The sequence below is a fragment of the Kogia breviceps genome, chromosome 4 (genome assembly GCF_026419965.1).
Source record: "Kogia breviceps isolate mKogBre1 chromosome 4, mKogBre1 haplotype 1, whole genome shotgun sequence".
In the NCBI taxonomy this organism is placed as follows: Eukaryota; Metazoa; Chordata; class Mammalia; order Artiodactyla; family Physeteridae; genus Kogia; species Kogia breviceps.
In genome coordinates this window covers 124,658,949-124,679,001 of record NC_081313.1, presented here as the reverse complement: position 1 = coordinate 124,679,001, position 20,053 = coordinate 124,658,949, and the positions used below count along the sequence as shown (strand labels likewise).

The window sequence follows — 20,053 nt, the reverse complement described above, 5'->3', positions numbered from 1 at the left end:
ATGATTAGTAAATTGGTTGCAACACACCTCACATTCATTATCAGTACACTGCTGTGGGTCAACACTGTCATCAAGAGCCTCTACACTGGAAGATGGACTCATTGGACTTGTATACTTACAGATTTTCATGACAGAGCCTGCAAGGATTGTTGTATGTTTGGCCATCATCACCACAGACAGGGTGTAAATCCTTTGGACAGAGGTAACCCATTCTGGGTAATACTCGGTAGTGTTTGCACATCTCAGAGTTCTGAACAAGCAAAACATAAAGCACATTTGCTCAATGGCACTCAAGAGATATGAGCTTGGGGAAAACCTCTTGATTTCCTCAATCATGTATGAATAAATGGTTAGTAAAGGAACTGTAACATAGGTTATACAAACTCACATATTCATTTCACACCCCTGTTAGGTGGATTTAACCTCCTAGATTTGGCTTCTTTTTACTAGGGAAGAAAAGTAGCTAAACCAAGATACAAGGAAAAACAAAGCAATAAGAAAACAGAAATCCTACATGATACTGGGCACAGATAAACTGAGGTATGCCCGTAGGAAAAAAACTACCATGCAAGAAATAATATCCCTTTTTTTTTTTTTTCTGAAATGAAGACACTGGTTATATACAATCTAGAAAGGAGAGACTCAGAGGTAAATGCTAGGTAACCACATGGGTTTTTGAGTCCCAGTTCTGCCACTAATTGGAGGAGTGATTTATCTGACTTCTCTGAGCCTTAGTTTCTCATCTGAAAAACATGAATAATAATAGCTCTTGCCTCATTTGTTGTTTTAGGGAATCAAATCAGATAATGCATTTATATGCATACGTAATACAGTGTTTGGCACACACTAAGTGCTCAGTATATGTTAGTTGTCAGTATGTTTCCCTAGGTAAAAAATACATAGATTTTTTTCATGTAGAAGAAGGAACATTATTTGTTCTTGGTAGTCTTTTGGAAGTGTGAGTTTAATAATGATGATGATGATAATAATAACTTTATTAATCTTAAAGTAGGACCAAAGGGAAAAAAACAGAGAAATTTTAAAAATAGGATTATGAAAGACTTAAATTCAGTGGTGTCAATAATTGCATTAAATATTAATAGGTCCAAGTACTTCAGTTAAAGAACAGAGATTATCAGACTGGAGAAAAAAATGACTCAACTTACAATATTTATAAGAAGTATACTTCAACTATATGGTTTTTTTAATAATAACTTTTTAAAAACATCTTTATTGGAGTATAATTGCTTTACAATGGTGTGTTAGTTTCTGCTGCATAACAAAGTGAATCATCTATGTGTATACATATATCCCCATATCCCCTCCCTCTTGTGTCTCCCTCCCACCCTCCCTATCCCACCCCTCTAGGTGGTCACAAAGCACCGAGCTGATCTCCCTGTGCTATGTGGCTGCTTCCCACTAGCTATCTATTTTACATTTGGTAGTGTATATATGTCCATGTCACTCTCTCACTTCACCCCAGCTTACTCTTCCCCCTCCCCGTGTCCTCAGTTCCATTCTGTACATCTGCATCTTTATTCCTGTTCTGCCCCTAGGTTCTTCAGAACCTTTTTTTTTTTTTTAAGATTCCATATATATGTGTTAGCATACGATGTTTTTCTCTTTCTGACTTACTTCACTCTGTATGACAGACTCTAGGTCCATCCACCTCACTACAAATAACTCAATTTTGTTGCTTTTTATGGCTGAGTAATATTCCATTGTATATATGTGCCACATCTTTATCCATTCATCTGGCAATGGATACTTAGGTTGCTTCCATGTCCTGGCTGTTGTAAATAGTGCTGCAATGAACACTGTGGTACATGACTCTTCTTGAATTATGGTTTTCTCAGGGTATATGCCCAGTAGTGGGATTGCTGGGTCATATGGTAGTCCTATTTTTAGTTTTTTAAGGAACCTCCATACTGTTCTCCACAGTGGCTGTATCAATTTACATTCCCACCAACAGTGCAAGAGGGTTCCCTTTTCTCCACACCCTCTCCAGAATTTATTATTTATAGATTTTTTGATGATGGCCATTCTGATCGGTGTGAGGTGATACCTCATTGTAGTTTTGATTTGCATTTCTCTAATGATTCTTTAACTATATATTTCAACCAGTAGGTTAAAAGTAAAAGGATGGAAAATATATACATGCAAACACTCGTCATACAAAAGGTGGTATATCTATATTAATATCCCACAAAGTAGAATTTAGGACAAGAAGTAATAGCAGAGATAAAGAAGAGAATTTCTAATTATAAAATAAGTCAATAATTAACAATCCCAAACATTTATGTATCTAACGTATAGTTTCAAAATACCTGAGGCAAAAATTGACTGACTGAAGGGAGAAATAAGCAAATTTGCAAACATAAATGGAAATATTAACATACCTCTTTTTATAATTGATACCACAGACAAAAAATATCAACATATACTATTTGAAAAACAAAATTAACCAGTTTGACCTAAATGATATTTACAGACCTCTATATCCGACAGCTGCAGACTATACATTCCTTTCACGAGGACATGAAATTGTTGCCAAAATAGACCATATTCTGCGTCATTAAGCCAGTGTTGATAAATTTCAAAATTGAAGTCATAAAATGTAAGTTTTAGGATCATAGTGGAATAATTATAGTAACAAATATGATAGCTATAAAATTCCTCAGTATTTAGAAATTAAGCAACACACTTCTAAAGAACTCATGACTCTAAAGTAATCATAATGGAATGTAGAAGTGTTTTGAACTGAATGATAATGAAAATACAAAATATCAAAACTCAGTAGCTAATGCAGTGATTTGAAGGAAAGTTTTAAGTAAATACATAAATAGAAAAAGTTTTAAAATCAATAAACCTCCATTTCAAGAAACTAGCAAATAATAAGCAAATTAAGCTCAAAGGAAATGGAAGAAAACAAATAATAAAGAAAAGAAATTTATGAAATAGAAAACAGAACAAAGCCAAACATTGGTTATGTGAAAAGATTAATAAATTGATAAAGTATTTAAAAAATTGACAAAATGCAAGAAACACATTAGCAATATTAAAAATAAAAAGTACACAATATAAATATAGATATTAAAAGGATAATGTGGAAATGTTATTAATAACTATGCCAATAAATTTGACCACTTAGATGGAATTAACAAATTTCTTGAAAACCACTTTCTGAGAAGAAATAGAAAATTTAATAGTAGTCTGTCTGTTGATAATTATTTCAGAGGTATAAAGAAGTAGTTTCTAATTCATTTTGTTAAATAATTCAGACATCTAAAGGGACTGTTTTAGACTGTGGTGAGTTCCATATCAACAGAGATAATTCAGGGAGAGTTTAGACAAGGACCCTCTAAGAATCACTGGTAAAGGTAGGACTGAACCACGTATATCCTTAGTATTTTTCAGATATCTACTGCCCAAGGTTGAACTACTAAAAGAAAGGATTATAAAGAAGCAACAAAGACAGAATTATGCTTCTCTTTTCTTACATAGCACATCAACTCTGAACAAAGAGTGGATATATGTATATGTATAACTCATTCACTTTGCCGCATACCTGAAACTAATACAACATTGTAAATCAACTATACTCCAATAAAAATCTGAAAGAAACAGATTTTATTATTCACAATAGCCAAGATACACACACACACACACACACACACACACAATGGAATATTATTCAGTCATGAGAAAAGGAAATCCTTCCATTAGTGACAACTTGGCTGAATCCTGAGGGCACTATGCTAAGTTAAATAAGCCAGACAAAGAAAGTCAAATACTTTATGACATCACTTATATGTGGAATCTAAAAAAGCTGAACTCATAGAAATAGAGAATAGAAGGGTCGTTAACCAGGGGATGGTATTGGAGAAAATGGGAGACATTGGTCAAAGGGTACAAGCTTTTAGTTAAAAGATAAGTTCTGGGGCTCTAATATATGGTATGGTGATTATAGCTAATAATACTGTGTTATATACTCAAAGTTGGTGAGTAGATCTTAAATAGTCTCACCACAAAAAAAGGAATGGTAATTATGTGAGGTGATGGAGGTGTTAGCTAACACTATAATGGTAATCATTTTACAATCTGTAAGTCTATCAAATCAATGTGTTGTACACAAATTTACATAATGTTATATGTCAACTATAGCTCAATAAAGCTGGGGGGAAAATAGAAGATTTTGTGAATAGCTCTTCTCCATGCTTAGGGATCCCTAGTATAGTGCCTAATTTACTAGAAATATGTAATTAGTATGTATTTCACTAGTGTAACTCATCTATTATTCTACTTGATTTGGGAAAATAATTAGATAAAATTCATGTTTGATACCTTTCTTTCTTCTTTTTTGGGTCATCAGATTAGGTACTAAAGTTTCCCTTCTAGGACCCAATTCAAGATTGCACTTTGTGAATGAATATACTTCATGCTCTCATATCTTCTTTACTTCTTTCTACTCCTGACCTTGGCAAAGCTCTAAAAAAGCAATCCTATTAGGCTCAATGTAAACATAATAAGTATAAAATTACATATTTATATTTACAGAAGTATATAATATGTATAAATAAGTTCAGCATAGCATTCCAGGCTGTTGGGAAAATAGCCTTTCTGGTCTGCTGAAAGAGTATTTCTTCTTGTTTGAAATTCCTAAAATAGAAATAGAATAGATGTCCAGTAGAGATCAATTGATGTTGTACAGTAAAGTCTTTTCTCAGAGCCATTCATCTACCAAAATGCATAATTCCCAACATATTTTTCAAAAAATGAACATTACTATTAATGTTTCATTTTGTGTAGTCAGCATAAAAGTAATGAAAAGTTGCCTCATTAATGGGAAAACTTTCCTGGGGAAATTTCACTATATCACTTTTCTAATTGAAGTCCATAGATAGATTAGAAGAGATTGTGCTGTGTCATATTCTATGTGCTGCTGTTGTAAAGCATTGAACCTTATTTTTAAAACCCCAAATTGAATACAAGATGGCACTAGAATGCCAAGTCAAGAATTTATCATCTGGAGCTCCAAGCTTTTGATACTTTTTTTTCTTGTTTGTAATTTTGGCATCTATTTGCTTAATTGTTTTAAAACTTCAGAAAAAAAAATCCACTTGATAATAACAATAGTTTGACAATTACCACTGTTCCTGCAAATGTGTGGTAATTGCATCAGAGTTGCTCTTAGGGCATTGAATTCCATGCTGTTTCTTTGAAGTTCTGGCCACGTCTTTCTTGTTTATCGTTATATCCACAACGACTGGGACAGAGTAGGCATTCCATAAGTATTTGTTGAGTGAATCAATCTTGCAACCAATCATCCAAATTTAAATATAAGCACATCTAACATATATTACCTCTTTTCCATTGTTCTTTTCAGCTGTGTTTCTCAAGTAGTCCTGCTCTTTCATTTTTCTTTTGGCTTCTTCCCTTGCCCTTGAAGAAAAAAATGAGAAGAAACGTTTCAACTAAAGTGAACAAACACCTCAGGTGTGCTTTAAAAGTAATTGTCATTTTCTCAAGCTGATGAGAAATGATTATTTCCTTTAAGACTCACAATTAAAGGCCCATTTTTGAAAAATAACTCACAGTTTTTCCTTACACATAGCACACTTGCTGCCATGTGCCTTGCCATCTGGACCCTGGACAGGATCCCTTTCTCGGGTGCAAGTAAGCTGTCCATTTTTCATTTGACTTCTAAACTCATCACATACATCCTGAAAAGAAGGAAGGTTTAAATTGGAAATGGCTATTTTCACATAGTATTTGAGCTTGAAAATTGGAAGATTTTGACTCAGGAGTTTGGCAGCCACTCAACCTTGTTGTGGGAGGCTCTATAACGGACCACAAAGGTGTCCAAGTTATAATTCCTGGAACCTGAAAATATGTAGCCTCACATGGCAAGCAGGAATTAAAGTTGAAGATGGAATTCAGGTTGCTAACCAGGTGACCTTAGAATGGAGAGATTATCCTGGATTATCTGGGTGTGCCCAGTGTAATCACAAAGATTCCTATGAGTGAAATAGGAAGGCAGGAAAATCAGTGTCAGAATGATGCAGCTTAAAAAAAAAAATCACCTAGCCTCTGCTGATTTTAAAGATGGCCACAAGCCAAGGAATGCAGGCACTTCTAGAAATTTTTTTAAAAGGCAAAGAAATAGATCTTCCCCAGAACCTCCAAAAAGGAAAGCAGCCCTTCTGACACCTTGGCTGTAACACAGTGAGACCCGTTTAGGACTTCTGAACTCCAGAAATGTATGATGATGAATTTGGGTTGCTTTACCACTGTTGGTAGTAATTTGTTACAGCAGCCAAACCTCATTTTCCCCATTTATAAAATGAGGTTGAAAAAAACTTAGTTGACCAGGCTATTGAGATACTTAAATAAACTACTATTTATAAAACTGTTTTATAAAGTGTTAGACTGAAAGATTTCCATTTGGTGTTAAATTTCTACACTGAAAAAGTTATCAGGGATATTCCCATTAATGATGACTTCTGATGTTCTAAGGGCAATATCTTGACTGGCAACATTGACAATCTCTTTCCACATTTTTGATAGTTAAGCAGTGACTTACAGAAAGACCATTCTTGCCAAAACCTAGTTAATGATTCACCTTTCCTAATGCTGATTCATTCCCATTTGATCTGTAGCCAGAATTCTTATTTTTTTCCTCTGCTTCTCTTTGCCTGGAAAAGAAAAGAGTCAGTAGTCATCTTGCAGACACATACTCAGATTTGGAAGGGGCCTTAGAGTTTATGTGTACTAAACCACCTCCTTCATAGAGAACCTCTCTGCACCTCTCACAGATGGACAGTGACTTTGGTTATTAAGAAGCTCCCTCATTACAAGGTAGATATTCTAGGCAGATCAAGTCAACTTAATCTCAGAGACTCCTTTATTTGTATCCAAATTAATCTCCCTATGGCTTTCATCCTTTAGTCTTACTTCACATTCTCAGGAAAACACAGAACAAGCCTGCTGAATCCATTACCTCTTCCTGATATTAATCCTTTAGATATCTAAAGGCAAGTTTCACGTCTCCAAGTCCAGCTTCCTCAGTTCTTTCACCTTTTTATCATAAGTTGTGGTTTTAATTCCTTACCAATTCACCATTCTTATTCCTCAATTTGTAGGTCAATCTATTATAGTACCATTTCAATTCATTATAATATCATTGGAGCCCAAGATAGAAAGAAGACAAGTGATATAGGAAGTACCTTAGGATCATGGTTTCTTGGGTTTTTTTTTAACCTTTCACCTTTCTGATAAAATATTTATGCCAGTGGTTCCTAAGTTTTCATGTACATTAAGAATCACCTATGAGATTTTTAAAATCAGATTCACTGTCAATCCCAATAATTTTACTGACAAGATCTACACTGGGATTCAGTAACCTGATTTTTAACAAGCAAGCCAGGTGATTCTGATGCAGTTGGCCCAAGATCCAAATACTGCAGAACTCTAGTACACGTGTTTTTTTCTCCTTCAAAGTTTCATTTGGCTTTATGCTTAAAAGAAACATGTACGAATGTATATAACATGAATATGTGTGTGTGTGTATTTTAGGAAGCTCCCTTTTCATATATAAGAAATAGGGAAGTGGTAGTAAATGTATCCTGAAGATTCAAACAAATATACAGTCATGAAATCTTAATCAAATACTAGGAAAAAGAGACCACCTATAATGATTCAGTCTGGTGGAATTCAATTTACAATCACTGCTCTGCTCAAAAATCTCCAGTGGCTTCTGATCACACATAGAATAAAATCCAGTGTCCTTCTCTTGGCCTAAAAAAGCCTTACATGATCTTTCCAAATTAATTTCTGCAATTTTCCATGCAGTAATCTTGAGACATAATGACCTCCTCTCTCTTTCCTGAGCTTGAGGATTTCATATATATCTTCAGAAACTTGCATTGGCTCCTGCTCTGCCTGAAACTTTCTTCCTTCAGATGGCCAGCTGGCTCATTTCACTCCCTTTTTCAGGTCTCCCTTACCTGTCAGGCTTTCCCCAAACACCATAAAGTAGCACCTCCAATCCCTTTCTGTTGCCTTACTCTGCTTTATTTATCTTATCAACACCTGGTCTTGTTATGTAGCTTTTTACTTCTTTGTTTATAATCTGTCTTTTCTATATTATAGTTCCATATGGTAGGAATTTTGTCTTGTTCACTTGAAGAGCACCTGTCTGTGACGAGTGCCTATTATATAATAGGCAGTCAAAAACCATTTATTGTCAGATGAATGGGTTTCAAAGATTGTAAAATTATTGGATTTATGTTGTTAAATACTTTGTCATGTTGTTAAATATTTTGTTACCTGGAGTACCAGCTAAGTATCTTATAACATAGATGACATGGATTGCATCAGCAAAGTTTTATCTTAATAATTGTTTGCATCTGAGAATCATCATTTGTTCCTTCACAAAATTACCCACTATTAATATGTGATGCAGAAAGAAATAGTCATATGTGAAGAGTACCTCATACCTACAAAGTATGAGGTGTGCAAAGGAGCAACATAGGGTAGCGTAAGAGATCATAATAGTCATTCTTTTATTGCTATTAATGGTGACACCTGTTATTTGCTGAACACTAATGACAGTGCTAATAGTGACCATTCACATTTTTTGTGCACCTCCTTTGTGCTAGGCACTGTGCTAAGAGTTTTACATAGTTTTGCTCATTTAACTTTCAAAAGAAACATAATGTGGCTACTATGATTATGGCTGCCCCACCCCCACTATAAATATGAGCAGATTAAAGCCTAGGGGAGTGAAATAACCTGTCCAAGAACATGGAGCTGAAATAACCATATGATGTTCATACCCTAGCACTGCCCCATTCTGCCACCCTGCTTCTATTAAAGAATTTTATAACATGGAATAAATACTAGGCTGGTATTCAGAAGAACTGGATTCTAGTTTCAGCTCTGAAGTCACTCCCCCCATGAGACCTTGTACTTAAAAAAAATTCAGTTTTTCTCATCTGTAAAATGCAGCATTTGGAATAACTAGATTTTATCACACTGCCTATAGTACCACAATCACAAGATTTTGATTTTTTTTCAAGGAGAAAAAAAATGTGTGTGGAGAAGCATTAAGTGCTTATTAAATGCATATCAATTAAATACCATAATTAATAGCACTGTGATATATGCATCAAGTTTTAGAACTATAAGTACCCATCAAGGTTACCTAGAAAACTACCTCAATATACAGATGGGACCAATAGTGGTTATGTTACTTGCTGCAGTAACACAAATCAAGAGTGGCTGAGTTGGATCATTAAGCACTCCAATCAGTACCATTCACCAAAAGAAAATAAATAGAAGGAACAAACCCTGGATTGTGCAATAAATGTGTCCCATACATATGACGAGAAGCAACCCTTTTAAACTATGTTGGTTAACTATTCCAAATGACCATTGCAAACCCTCCTTAGGATTTAGGCATGATGTGTTCTAAAGAGCAATTATCTACCATGATGACACTTACAGTTCACAGAATTATGATAGAAAATAGAGTAGGAATCATCCACAGCCACTGATTAGCTGACCTTACTAGGGCTCATTGTTCGTTAGGGGATGCAAGAGAAAGAGATAATATTTGAGAATTAACAAAAAGGGTAGTGTTCACGAAAGGAGCTATAGGCAAATGAGAAATAACCATTAATTCAGGAGGAATATGTGGCTATCTTTTAGACATAGAGGTTGAGAAAATTACTTACAGTTTCTCTTTACACATGGCACACTTATTGTTGTATGATTTGCCATTTGCACTGCGTACAGGATCACTCTCCTGAGTACAGCTGAGTGTTCCATCTTTCATTTGTTTCCGATACTCAGCACATTGGTCCTGAAAGGGAAGAAGAGAGCAGGCCTCTTGGATGACTTGGTCTGTTGTATTGTTATTAAGTTTGTTAAATAATTTGAGTAAGAAGTTCTTGTCTATGTCCTCTTATAAGGCATGTAACATCTAGGATTGCTGTCTACAGAAGAGGAAGGGCCAGAATCATCCATATTCTAAGACATCAGTTGTCATGGCTAATGTTGCTTTTAAGGTTCTACAAAGGGAAATTGTAAAGCTGGTTGGGATTTAATCGCACAAATCAAGGGTAAGCAAACTATAGCCTACAGGACTAATCTGTCCTGCTGTCTGTTTTTACATATGAAGTTTTATATATAAAACTTGAAACACACCCTCACTCATTCATTTAAATATTATTTATGGCTGCTTTCCCACAACAGTGGCTATTCAACAGAGTTGAATAGTTGCAGCAGAGACTGTGTGACCCGCAATGCCTAAAATATTTGCTATCTGGCCCTTTACAGGAAAAAAAAATTTGCTGACCTCTGATGTAGATAGAAGGGAGAAAGAAGTGCTGGGAGAAAGCACAGAATCATGCAAAATGCCAAGGAAGACAGGCTTGAGCAAATTATGACGATAGAAAAAGGGTCTTAACAAGCCTATCATTTGAGAGTGAGAACTCAGCTTCCTACAGGAGAAAATAAGGAAAAACAGAAAAGCCAAAACTTATCAAAGGCAGATATTGGGCCTGTGTCGGATCTGGAGGCAAAGAGATGGTCTTGATATCTCCAGGTCATAAGAACAGAAATAAGGTGGCTGTGATCTCAGGCAGTTGTGTTCACATGCCTGAGGAGTGGGCTTACATGCGACACTGTCATGCTGACACTTAAAAAAAAAGTCTCAGGAAATGTGCTAAACACTTGCCTAAATTATTTTATTGTATCCCTGTAAGAGTACTGCTAAGTAAGAGAAACTAGCGTTGAGTGAGATGAAGTGATTTATTCAGTGCTTTGCACGTCCAAGTGGCATGGGTAGGATGATACCTCAAACTACCTGACTCGAAAACCTGTGTTCTTTCACCATATTATCCTGCCTGGGGACAATAGAAAATATACCTCCAAAAAGTGGCTCCATTCAGGGAAAGAGAGAATAATGAAAGGAAAGGAAGAGCACGTGATGCTGATGTGGAACATCTCCACATTTATACCACTTACTCTCCTAGGATCATTTATTGGCCTGAAAGCTAGATGATATAAAGAGGAGTCAAGAGACTGGGGTCTGGTATTCATGTTAATTATTTCCAAGTTTAAAGAAGTCAAAGTGAGCCCCAGAGAAACTAAAAATTGCTCAGATATTACTCTACAGTCTTAAGGGGAAAAATCCCCTGTCCTTCCAAGGATGCTTTCCAACTCAGCACTACATGCATTCGTAGCCTTTGACCATAGGGTCTGCAGGGTTCCATTGCCACTGAGTTGAGCCCACTCTGGTTATGGAAATTATGAAAATTATGCTCTCACCTGAGCTTTCCCTCTTCCACCACGTTTGGAAACATGCCCTGCAGCCTTTCTCTGAGCTTCCTTTTCTTTTCTCTTTCTTTCTTCATCTTCTTTCTGGCTGGAAATTGGAAAGTGGGAGGTAGGGAATAAAAGATTACAGAGAGTGGAATGCATATCTGTGAGTTTCTCATCATATGGCCAAATTAGATTTGTATGGAATTCACCAGCATTTATTGAACACCTATTACATTGCAGGCCCTCTTCTTTGAAAATATCAATAGAAAGATGAATTATGTCGCATCCTTTTGCCTGGAAGAGCTTTCATTGCAGTAGAAGAAAACCAGTGTTTACATAACCTCACGCAAGACTAGGTGAGCAATTAATTAGCATTTTGTAAATGCTCTTGTGAACCTCCAGCTGGATTTCTCTCAAATACCTCGTGTTCAAAAGGTCCCAAAATAATTATCTTCTCTGCCAAATGTGTTCTTCCTCCTGGATTCTCTTTCACAAAGAAAACATTGGAGCCATCCCTAACTGCTCCCTCTCCTTCAGCTCACATGGCTGTTGCCACAGGACATTGGTTTCACTTTCACAGTGTCTCCTATGTTGACCCACTCACCTTCCATTCTAGCTCCCTTGCTCTAGTTACCTCTCACTGGATTACTGTAATCCCCTACTACCACCAGAGGTATTCTGAATTTTAGTCCCTTCCTCTTTTCCCCTTTTTACTGCTGACATATGAGTCTTCCAAAAGGAACCGTATTTACGCCACTTACTCTCCTAGCTGAAACATTTTAGCAGCTTGCCACTGTACATCTAATTGACTTCAAAATCCATGATCTGGCATTCAAAGTTGGTGAAGTGGGTAAGCTCTAACTAAACTAAAATGACTTGCTCTCTTTATGTACATACCACAGTTTCTTTAATTTTAGATTTTACCTACTCTGTTCTTTCTTTCTTCTCATTCCTTCCTGTACTGTTCACATATGATCCAAATTACCAGATCTAGTTCTATTCTTCCATAAAACTTTCTGTTAATGCTCCCTTTCCTAAACTACCATAACACATTGTATATATCATTTTTCATTTAGCAATTCCTCCTTTGTGTTATATTAATTTATGCCCATGTCTAAACCTTACTGAACTATATGATTTTTGGTAATAACTGTTTCATTCAACTTTGTATAACCAACCGTTCTACACATTATACATTGTAGATGTTTAGCAAACGACTGTTAATGACAAATATTTTAGGTGTACTTCCAAACTTTGTGTAAAGCTATTTTTAATTTCCTAAAAGTGTGATTTTTTTTTTTTCAAAAATGCAGGTAGAGGCATTAGATTGATAGTAAAATCTGTGTATGTTCTTCCCAATGGGGATTACAAAATAATCCAAAAAGGGATCCACCTGACAGCAAAGGATTTAGGATATTATCAAGAAAGATGGTGTGACCATTGTGAGGTGCTACCCCAGAACTAATGGAGAATGTAGTGTAATAACTTAGTCATCTATTGCCTATTTCTAGAATTGTGAATCTTAGCCTCTGTAAAGAAAGATTCACCCCAAAATGCTTTATAGATCATCATTTGTCACTTTTACATGTAAGGAAAGGACAAACACAATCTATATTATCTTCCCAGCTCTTTGCCTCCCGGCTCTGCCACCCACAGCATGGGCTTCATCTGTGCACTCACAGGACTGCTTTGCACATGGCACACTTGTTGCCATGGGTCTTGCCATCTGGGCCATGCACAGGATCATTTTCTCGAGTGCAGAAAAGACTTCCATTTTTCAGAAGGTTCCGAAATTCACTGCATGTATCCTAAAAGGAGGAGAAAAGGCAAGAGCTTGGGTGTTTTCTTGGAAATTACTCTGGAGGGTCCCTACTAAGTGCTTCCTGGAAAAAAAAAGAAAATGACCTATGAATGTTTCTTTCTGGCAATTGTTTTTTTCAATTCCTAGTAAGCACACAGGACTTAAAAAGAGGTTTCTGTTTCTTTTTCCTTGAGATATAGCCTCCAAATCCAGACTGAAGCTGCAGTCACACACAAGCAAGAACCTTTTAATAAACTGGGTTCTCTGCAGACTGGTCACAGTCCTTAGACAAGATTTTATTGTCCCTCTCTATTATATTATAATGCAATAAAAACACTGTACATGGCATAGAATTTTAAAGAATTAAGGTTTAGGTAGAACTTTGAAGTTCACCTGGTGCAACCATCTGTACTATGTCTCAATCCCCTTTATGTCGTGCCTGCCAAAAAGTGGTCTAATTTGCACTGGAACACCTGCAGTGATGAGTTCGTTACCCTCCAGATATTTCATTCCAAAATTTCTTAGATCATTCCCACAGATTAGCCATAGTGCTACTTTGGGAGGATCTTGGAAAATATCTCTAATCAATCCTGTAGGATCCATATTCTTAAGATTTATTTTTCTAAGATGTCACTGCATAGGATGAATACGTTCTTTCAAACCAGTAAGCAAAGTCAACATATTTTACTTTCCTCAGAAAAATTGAGGATATTTTTCTTCCTGCACACAGAGAGTCCTTCAAGTATTTGGAGAAAGCTTTCTTGTCCTTCTCCATAGCTCCCTGTGTTCTTTTCCAAGAGCAGAGCATCCCCAGATACTTCAGTCATTCTGTTTCAGTCATTTGCACCATTTTGCATTCTTAATTCTTCCCCTTTCCTAAAGAATTTAACATAATATTCCAGGTATGTCCAGACAAGCCCAGTATGTTGACAGCTATATAATATCATTAGTTAGAATTCCAGTCTGTCACCAAGAGACCTTGGATGAGGGGGTCTTGCCTCTCTGTGCCTCAGTTACCTCTTCTATAAAATGGAAATAATGATAGTATCTATTCCACACAGTTAAAATAATAATGGCCAATATCTATTAAGTATTCAACATATGTGCTGAATTGTTATGAGAATAATGTGAAATAATATATATCTACTATATCTACAATGACTGACATCTAGGAAGTACTCAGTAAATTTTAGTTTCAGAGTTATGAGGAATTGAGATAGAATAAGTAAATCACTTAAGATCATATAATTAATTACTGGTGGCAAGTAAGATTGACTTTGTGTTTTTTTCTGTATCTTGTAGATCAAGTCAAAACTCAGAGAGGACAAGAGTGAGTTTTTTCCTAGCTTTCCTTCAAGGTTCACTGCCTGATTCCCTAACTGGTCATATTTAGCAAAAGAAATATGATATGAGAGGATAGTTTATGGGTAGTAGCTAACGTGAAATCAGAAATTGTCTGATACTGAAGAATATTTTCTTATTGATGTTGAAAAGGGAAGCATATGAGCTACTCATGTTATTTTTAAATTCAGGCTCACAATTGTGGGAAAAATAACTGTAAACAAACCAATCATACAGAATTCCAAGTGATACTTCATTAGAGATTTTTAATATCAGTAGTTTTTGATGGGGGCAAGGAAATATCCACAAACCTGGAAAAATCTACCTGGAGTCAGTCAGTTTGAAACCAAGAAAATATTATTGGGGAAAGTTGCTCTTGTATTTTTCTGCCAACTGCTGACACCAGAGTTAGTTAAAGCAAGGAACACACCTGGTTTGACCAAATGTGCTCATCCAAAGCTACATAGTGTGTTAGGAATAATGCTAGATTTGGTGTCAGGAAGTCTAAGTTTGAATTGTTCCTGTTTTGCAACTGTGAGAACTTTGAAAAAATATGAAGATTCTGATACCAATAGTCTCACTACCTTTGTAAGCAAGTTCTTCCTCCTTCTGGATTTTAAATCTTCTTTTAAAAATAGGGCATGGAGTAAATCAGAGGTTTGCAAACTATGGCCCGTGAGCAAAATCTGGCCTACCACCTTTTCTGTGTAAGTAAAGTTTCATTGGAACACAGCCATGCCTATTTATCTGCATATCATCCATGGCTGTTTTAGAGCTACAATAGCAGAGTTGAGTAGTTGTGACAGAGACTGAATGGTCACAAGCTAAAATATCTACTGTCCAGCCCTTTAAGAAAATTTTATCAACTCATGGACTGACTAAACCTTGAGTTGTCTCACATAGGCCTTCAGTGATTCCATGAGTTATTTTTAAAGAGAAACTGCAAAACCGCATTGTGGTATGAAGCTTCCAAGGTAACTACCTTTTTGTCTTCTCTCTTAGCTCTTCTGGATTCAGCTTCTTTTTCTTTTGCTTCTTGCTGGCTGTAAGACAAAGGCAGAGGGAACAATCATTCCTAGTACCCAATGCATATTATCCTAAAGGGCAATCTCTCTTGATAGATATCTTCCATTACTTCTACACCTAAACCAACTTAGCTTGGGAGTAGAAAGGTAAATGTACACCTCCCCATATTGTTCTTCTTGTTCTTAGTGTTGCTTAAAGAATAAGACACATATGCCATGGCCAACCAGTAAATACATTTTCACTACTCTGTTTCTTTTGGAAAACAAAGATATCGGCCTTCTCCTCAGAAAGCAACTAGGATACTTTAAAAACTACTAAATATTAGCAAATTTTTAATTTGCTAGCACCCAGTGATTACATCTTTAGATTATTCATGACAGTATGTATGCAGAGAACAAAAATTCCAATCCTTATATGCCATTAACTCTGGAAGAGTTTCCTCTTAGCACATGGTCCTCCCTTAATGGCAATTCAAGTACCTTTCAGAACACTGAGAACACTACAAAGAAATGCACCAAGTATATGGCTTTGTAAGAGTAAATTCCCAAACTCAGTGCAAAGATAGCCATCTACCTCCTAGAAAAAACCTTCAATATCATCTCTCTCGCCCACCACAGGCCTGTCTTCTCTGACACTCAGCAGGAGCAGTAACTGCATCTCTACTCACAAGAAGGCGTCACACATGGAGCAGGTGTTGCCATGGATTATCCCGTCTGGGCCCTCGATGGGGTCATTCTCTCTGGTGCAGGGAAGACGTCCGTTCCTCACATAGTTACGGTATTCACTGCACAGCTCCTGCCAAGTGAGAGAGGGTTTAAGAATCAGGTAACTAGATATTGAAAGCTTCCTCCACATTACCCCTTTGAAAACTATGATATAATGTCCGAAACATAAGGGATGCATCAAGAAGATGATGCAGAAGGTTAGTATTAGCCAAGACGCTTTTCAGAGGCCTAGGTCACACATTGTTTGGAATATAAGATTGCTGTCGCTTATCTAATTATAAAACCTTCAATTTACTCGAATATTATTCTGGGCTAGGCACTGTGAGAGATACAAAAAAGAATGATTTATTGTCCCTTTTGTAAAGCAATTTGTGGTTGGCAGAATAATAGCTCCTGCCCCCAAATTTGTCCAAGTCCTGATATTCCAGGACCTGTGAATATATTGCAGGGCAGAGGGGACTTTGCAGATGTGATTATGTTAAGGACCTAGAGATAGGGATATTATCCTGGATTATCCTAGTATGCCTAATGAAATCAAAAGGGTCTGTCCTTAAAACTGGAAGAGTAAGACGGGAGAGAGTGAGAGGGAGATATGACTACAGAAGAACAATTAGAGATGCAATGTTGTTAGCCTTGAAGATGATAGATACAGTCCAGGAGCCAAGGAACATGAACGGCCTCTAGAAGCTAGAAAAAGCAGAGACATTCATTGCAGATTCCTGGAAAATGAAGAAAATATGTTCTCAGAGTGGTTTCCTACCCTCCTTACACTTGTCTATTATGAAGAATAAGTAATGCAAAGTGATTACATGTAGCAGTAAGTCAGTAAGCATTTAAAAGTCTCCTATCGGGGCTTCCCTGGTGGTGCAGTGGTTAAGAATCCACCTGCCAATGCAGGGGACACGGGTTCGAGCCCTGGACTGGGAAGATGCCACATACCACAGAGCAACTAAGCTCGTGCACCACAACTACTGAGCCCACATGCCACGACTACTGAAGACCGCACACCTAGAGCTCATGCTCCGCAACAAGAGAAGCCACTGCAATGAGAAGCCCGTGCACCACAACAAAGAGTAGACCCCCACTCGCTGCAACTAGAGAAAGTCCGTGTGCAGCAACGAAGACCCAATGCAGCCCTAAATAAATAAATAAATTTTTAAAACTAAAAAAACAAAAGGCTTCTATCATAGACTCAGAATTGTGATGTCACTATAGTGGATCTCTAAATATTTACCATCAACATTCTTTTGAGGGTGCTTAAATATTGGTGCAGAAGAAGGCTGATAAAATTGGTGGAGACCAATATAAAATACATGTGTTTATGATGTGTTGCACATCACAGTCGATAAAAGCTAGGAAAGATCAAGGTGAAGAGATTCAACAGGCCTGGAGGGGAAGCTTCCTGGAAAAACAGAGTATACATACAAGATAAACCCTAGGAAAAACACACCAAGGCACATATTAATCAAACTAACAAAAATTAAATTCAAAGAAAAAATATTAAAAACAGCAAGGGAAAAACAAAAAATAACATACAAAGGAATCCCCAGAAGGTTATCAGCTGATTTTGCAGCAGAAACTCTGCAGGCCAGAAGGGAGTGTCCAGATACACTTAAAGTGATGAAAGAGAAAAACCTACAACCAAGATTACTCAGCAAGGATCTCATTCAGATTTGATGGAGGAATCAAAAGCTCTTCAGACAAGCAAAAGCTAAGAGAATTCAGCACCACCAAACCAGCTTTACAACAAATGCTACAGAAACTTCTCTAGGTGGGAAACACAAGAGAAGAAAAAGGCCCACAAAAACAAACCCAAAACAATTAAGAATATGGTAAGAGGAATGTACATATTGATAATAACCTTGAATGTAAATGGCTTAAATGCCCCAACCAAAAGACACAGACTAGCTGAATGGAGACAAAAACAAGACCCATATATATACTGTCTATAAGAAACCACTTCAGACCTAGGGGCACATACAGACTGAAAGTGAAGGGATGGAAAAAGATATTCCATACAAATGGAAATCAAAAGAAAGCTGGAGTAGCAATACTTGTATCAGATAAAATAGACTTTAAAATGAAGACTGTTCCAAGAGATAAGGAGGGACACTACATAATGATCAAAGGATCAATCCAAGAAGAAAATATAACAATTACAAATGTTTATGCACCCAGTATAGGAGCACCTCAATACATAAGGCAAATGCTAACAACCATGAAAAGAGAAATCGACAGTGACACAATAATAGTAGGGGACTTTAACACCCCACTTACACCAATGGACAGATCATCCAAACAGAAAATAAATAAGGAAGCACAAAATTCAAATGACACAATAGACCAGATAGATTTAATTGATATTTATAGAACATTCCACCCGAAAGTGGCAGAATACACTTTCTTTTCAAGTGCACACACAACATTCTCCAGGACAGATCACACCTTAGGTCACAAATCAAGCCTCAGAAAATTTAAGAAAATTGAAATTGTATCAAGCATCTTTTCTGACTACAACCCTATGAGATTGGAAATCAATTAAAGGAAAAAAACTGTAAAAACCACAAATACATGGAAGCTAAACAGTGTGCTACTAAATAATCAAGAGATCACTGAAGAAATCAAAGAAGAAATAAAAAAAATACATAGAAACAAATGACAAGGAAAACACGATGACCCAAAACCTATGGGATGCAGCAAAAGCAGTTCTAAGAGGGAAGTTTATAGAATTCAATCTCACCTCAAGAAACAAGAAAAATCTTAAGTAAACAATCTAAACCTACACTTAAAACAACTAGAGAAAGAAGAACAAAGAAAACCCAAAGTCAGTAGAAGAAAAGAAATCTTAAAGATCAGAGCAGAAATAAATGAAGTAGAAATGAAAACAATAGGAAAGATCAATAAAACTAAAAGCTGGTTCTTTGAGAAGATAACAAAATTGATAAACCCTTAGCCAGACTCATCAAGAAAAAAAGGGAGAGGATGCAAATCAGTAAAATTAGAAATGAAAAAGGAGAAATCAGAACTGACACTGCAGAAATACAAAGGATTATAAGAGACTACTACAAACAACTATATGCCAATAAAATGGACAACCATGAAGAAATGGACAAATTCTTGGAAAGGTACAATTTTCCAAGACTGAACCAGGAAGAATTAGAAAATATAAACAGACCTATCAATGTAAACAGTAATGAAATTGAAACCATAATTTAAAATCTTCCAACAAACAAAAGTCTAGGATCAGATGGCTTCACAGGTGTATTCTATCAAACATTTAGAGAAGAGCTAACACCCATCCTTCTCAAACTCCTCCAAAAAATTGCAGGGGGAGAAACACTCCCAGATTCATTCTATGAAGCCACCATCACCCTGATACCAAAACCACAAAAAGATATCACAAAAAAAGAAAACTATAGACCAATAATCACTGTTGAACATAGATGCAAAAATCCTCAACAAAATACTAGCAGACAGAATCCAACAGCACATTAAAAGTATCATACACCATGATCCAGTGGGATTTATCCCAGGGATGCAAGGATTCTTCAGTATACACAAGTCAATCAGTGTGGCACAGCACATTAACAAATTAAGGAATAAAAACCATATGATCATCTCAATAGATGCAGAGAAAATTCAACACCCATTTATGATAAAAACTCTCCAGAATATGGGCATAGAGGGAACCTATCTCAACATAATAAAGGCCATATATGACAAACCCACAGCAAGCATCATACTCAATGGTGAAAAACTGAAAACATTTCCACTAAGATCAGGAACAAGACAAGGATGTCCACTCTCACCACTCTTATTCAACATAGTTTTG

The 20,053-nt window shown here is 36.4% G+C and overlaps 1 protein-coding gene across 1 annotated transcript in view; it reads right to left on the bottom strand.

Moving 5' to 3' along the window:
• Positions 1-20,053, bottom strand: part of SPINK5 (serine peptidase inhibitor Kazal type 5) — a 68,122-nt gene that overhangs the window by 2,724 nt on the left and 45,345 nt on the right. Inside the window, exons 17-25 of the mRNA XM_059063008.2 lie at positions 16,164-16,291; positions 15,453-15,513; positions 13,009-13,136; positions 11,335-11,431; positions 9,738-9,865; positions 6,623-6,695; positions 5,596-5,723; positions 5,364-5,442; positions 120-250 (exon numbers count right to left, since the gene is read on the bottom strand). Of these exons, the coding sequence (XP_058918991.2) occupies positions 120-250; positions 5,364-5,442; positions 5,596-5,723; positions 6,623-6,695; positions 9,738-9,865; positions 11,335-11,431; positions 13,009-13,136; positions 15,453-15,513; positions 16,164-16,291 (953 nt within the window). The remainder of the gene's footprint in view (positions 1-119; positions 251-5,363; positions 5,443-5,595; positions 5,724-6,622; positions 6,696-9,737; positions 9,866-11,334; positions 11,432-13,008; positions 13,137-15,452; positions 15,514-16,163; positions 16,292-20,053) is intronic.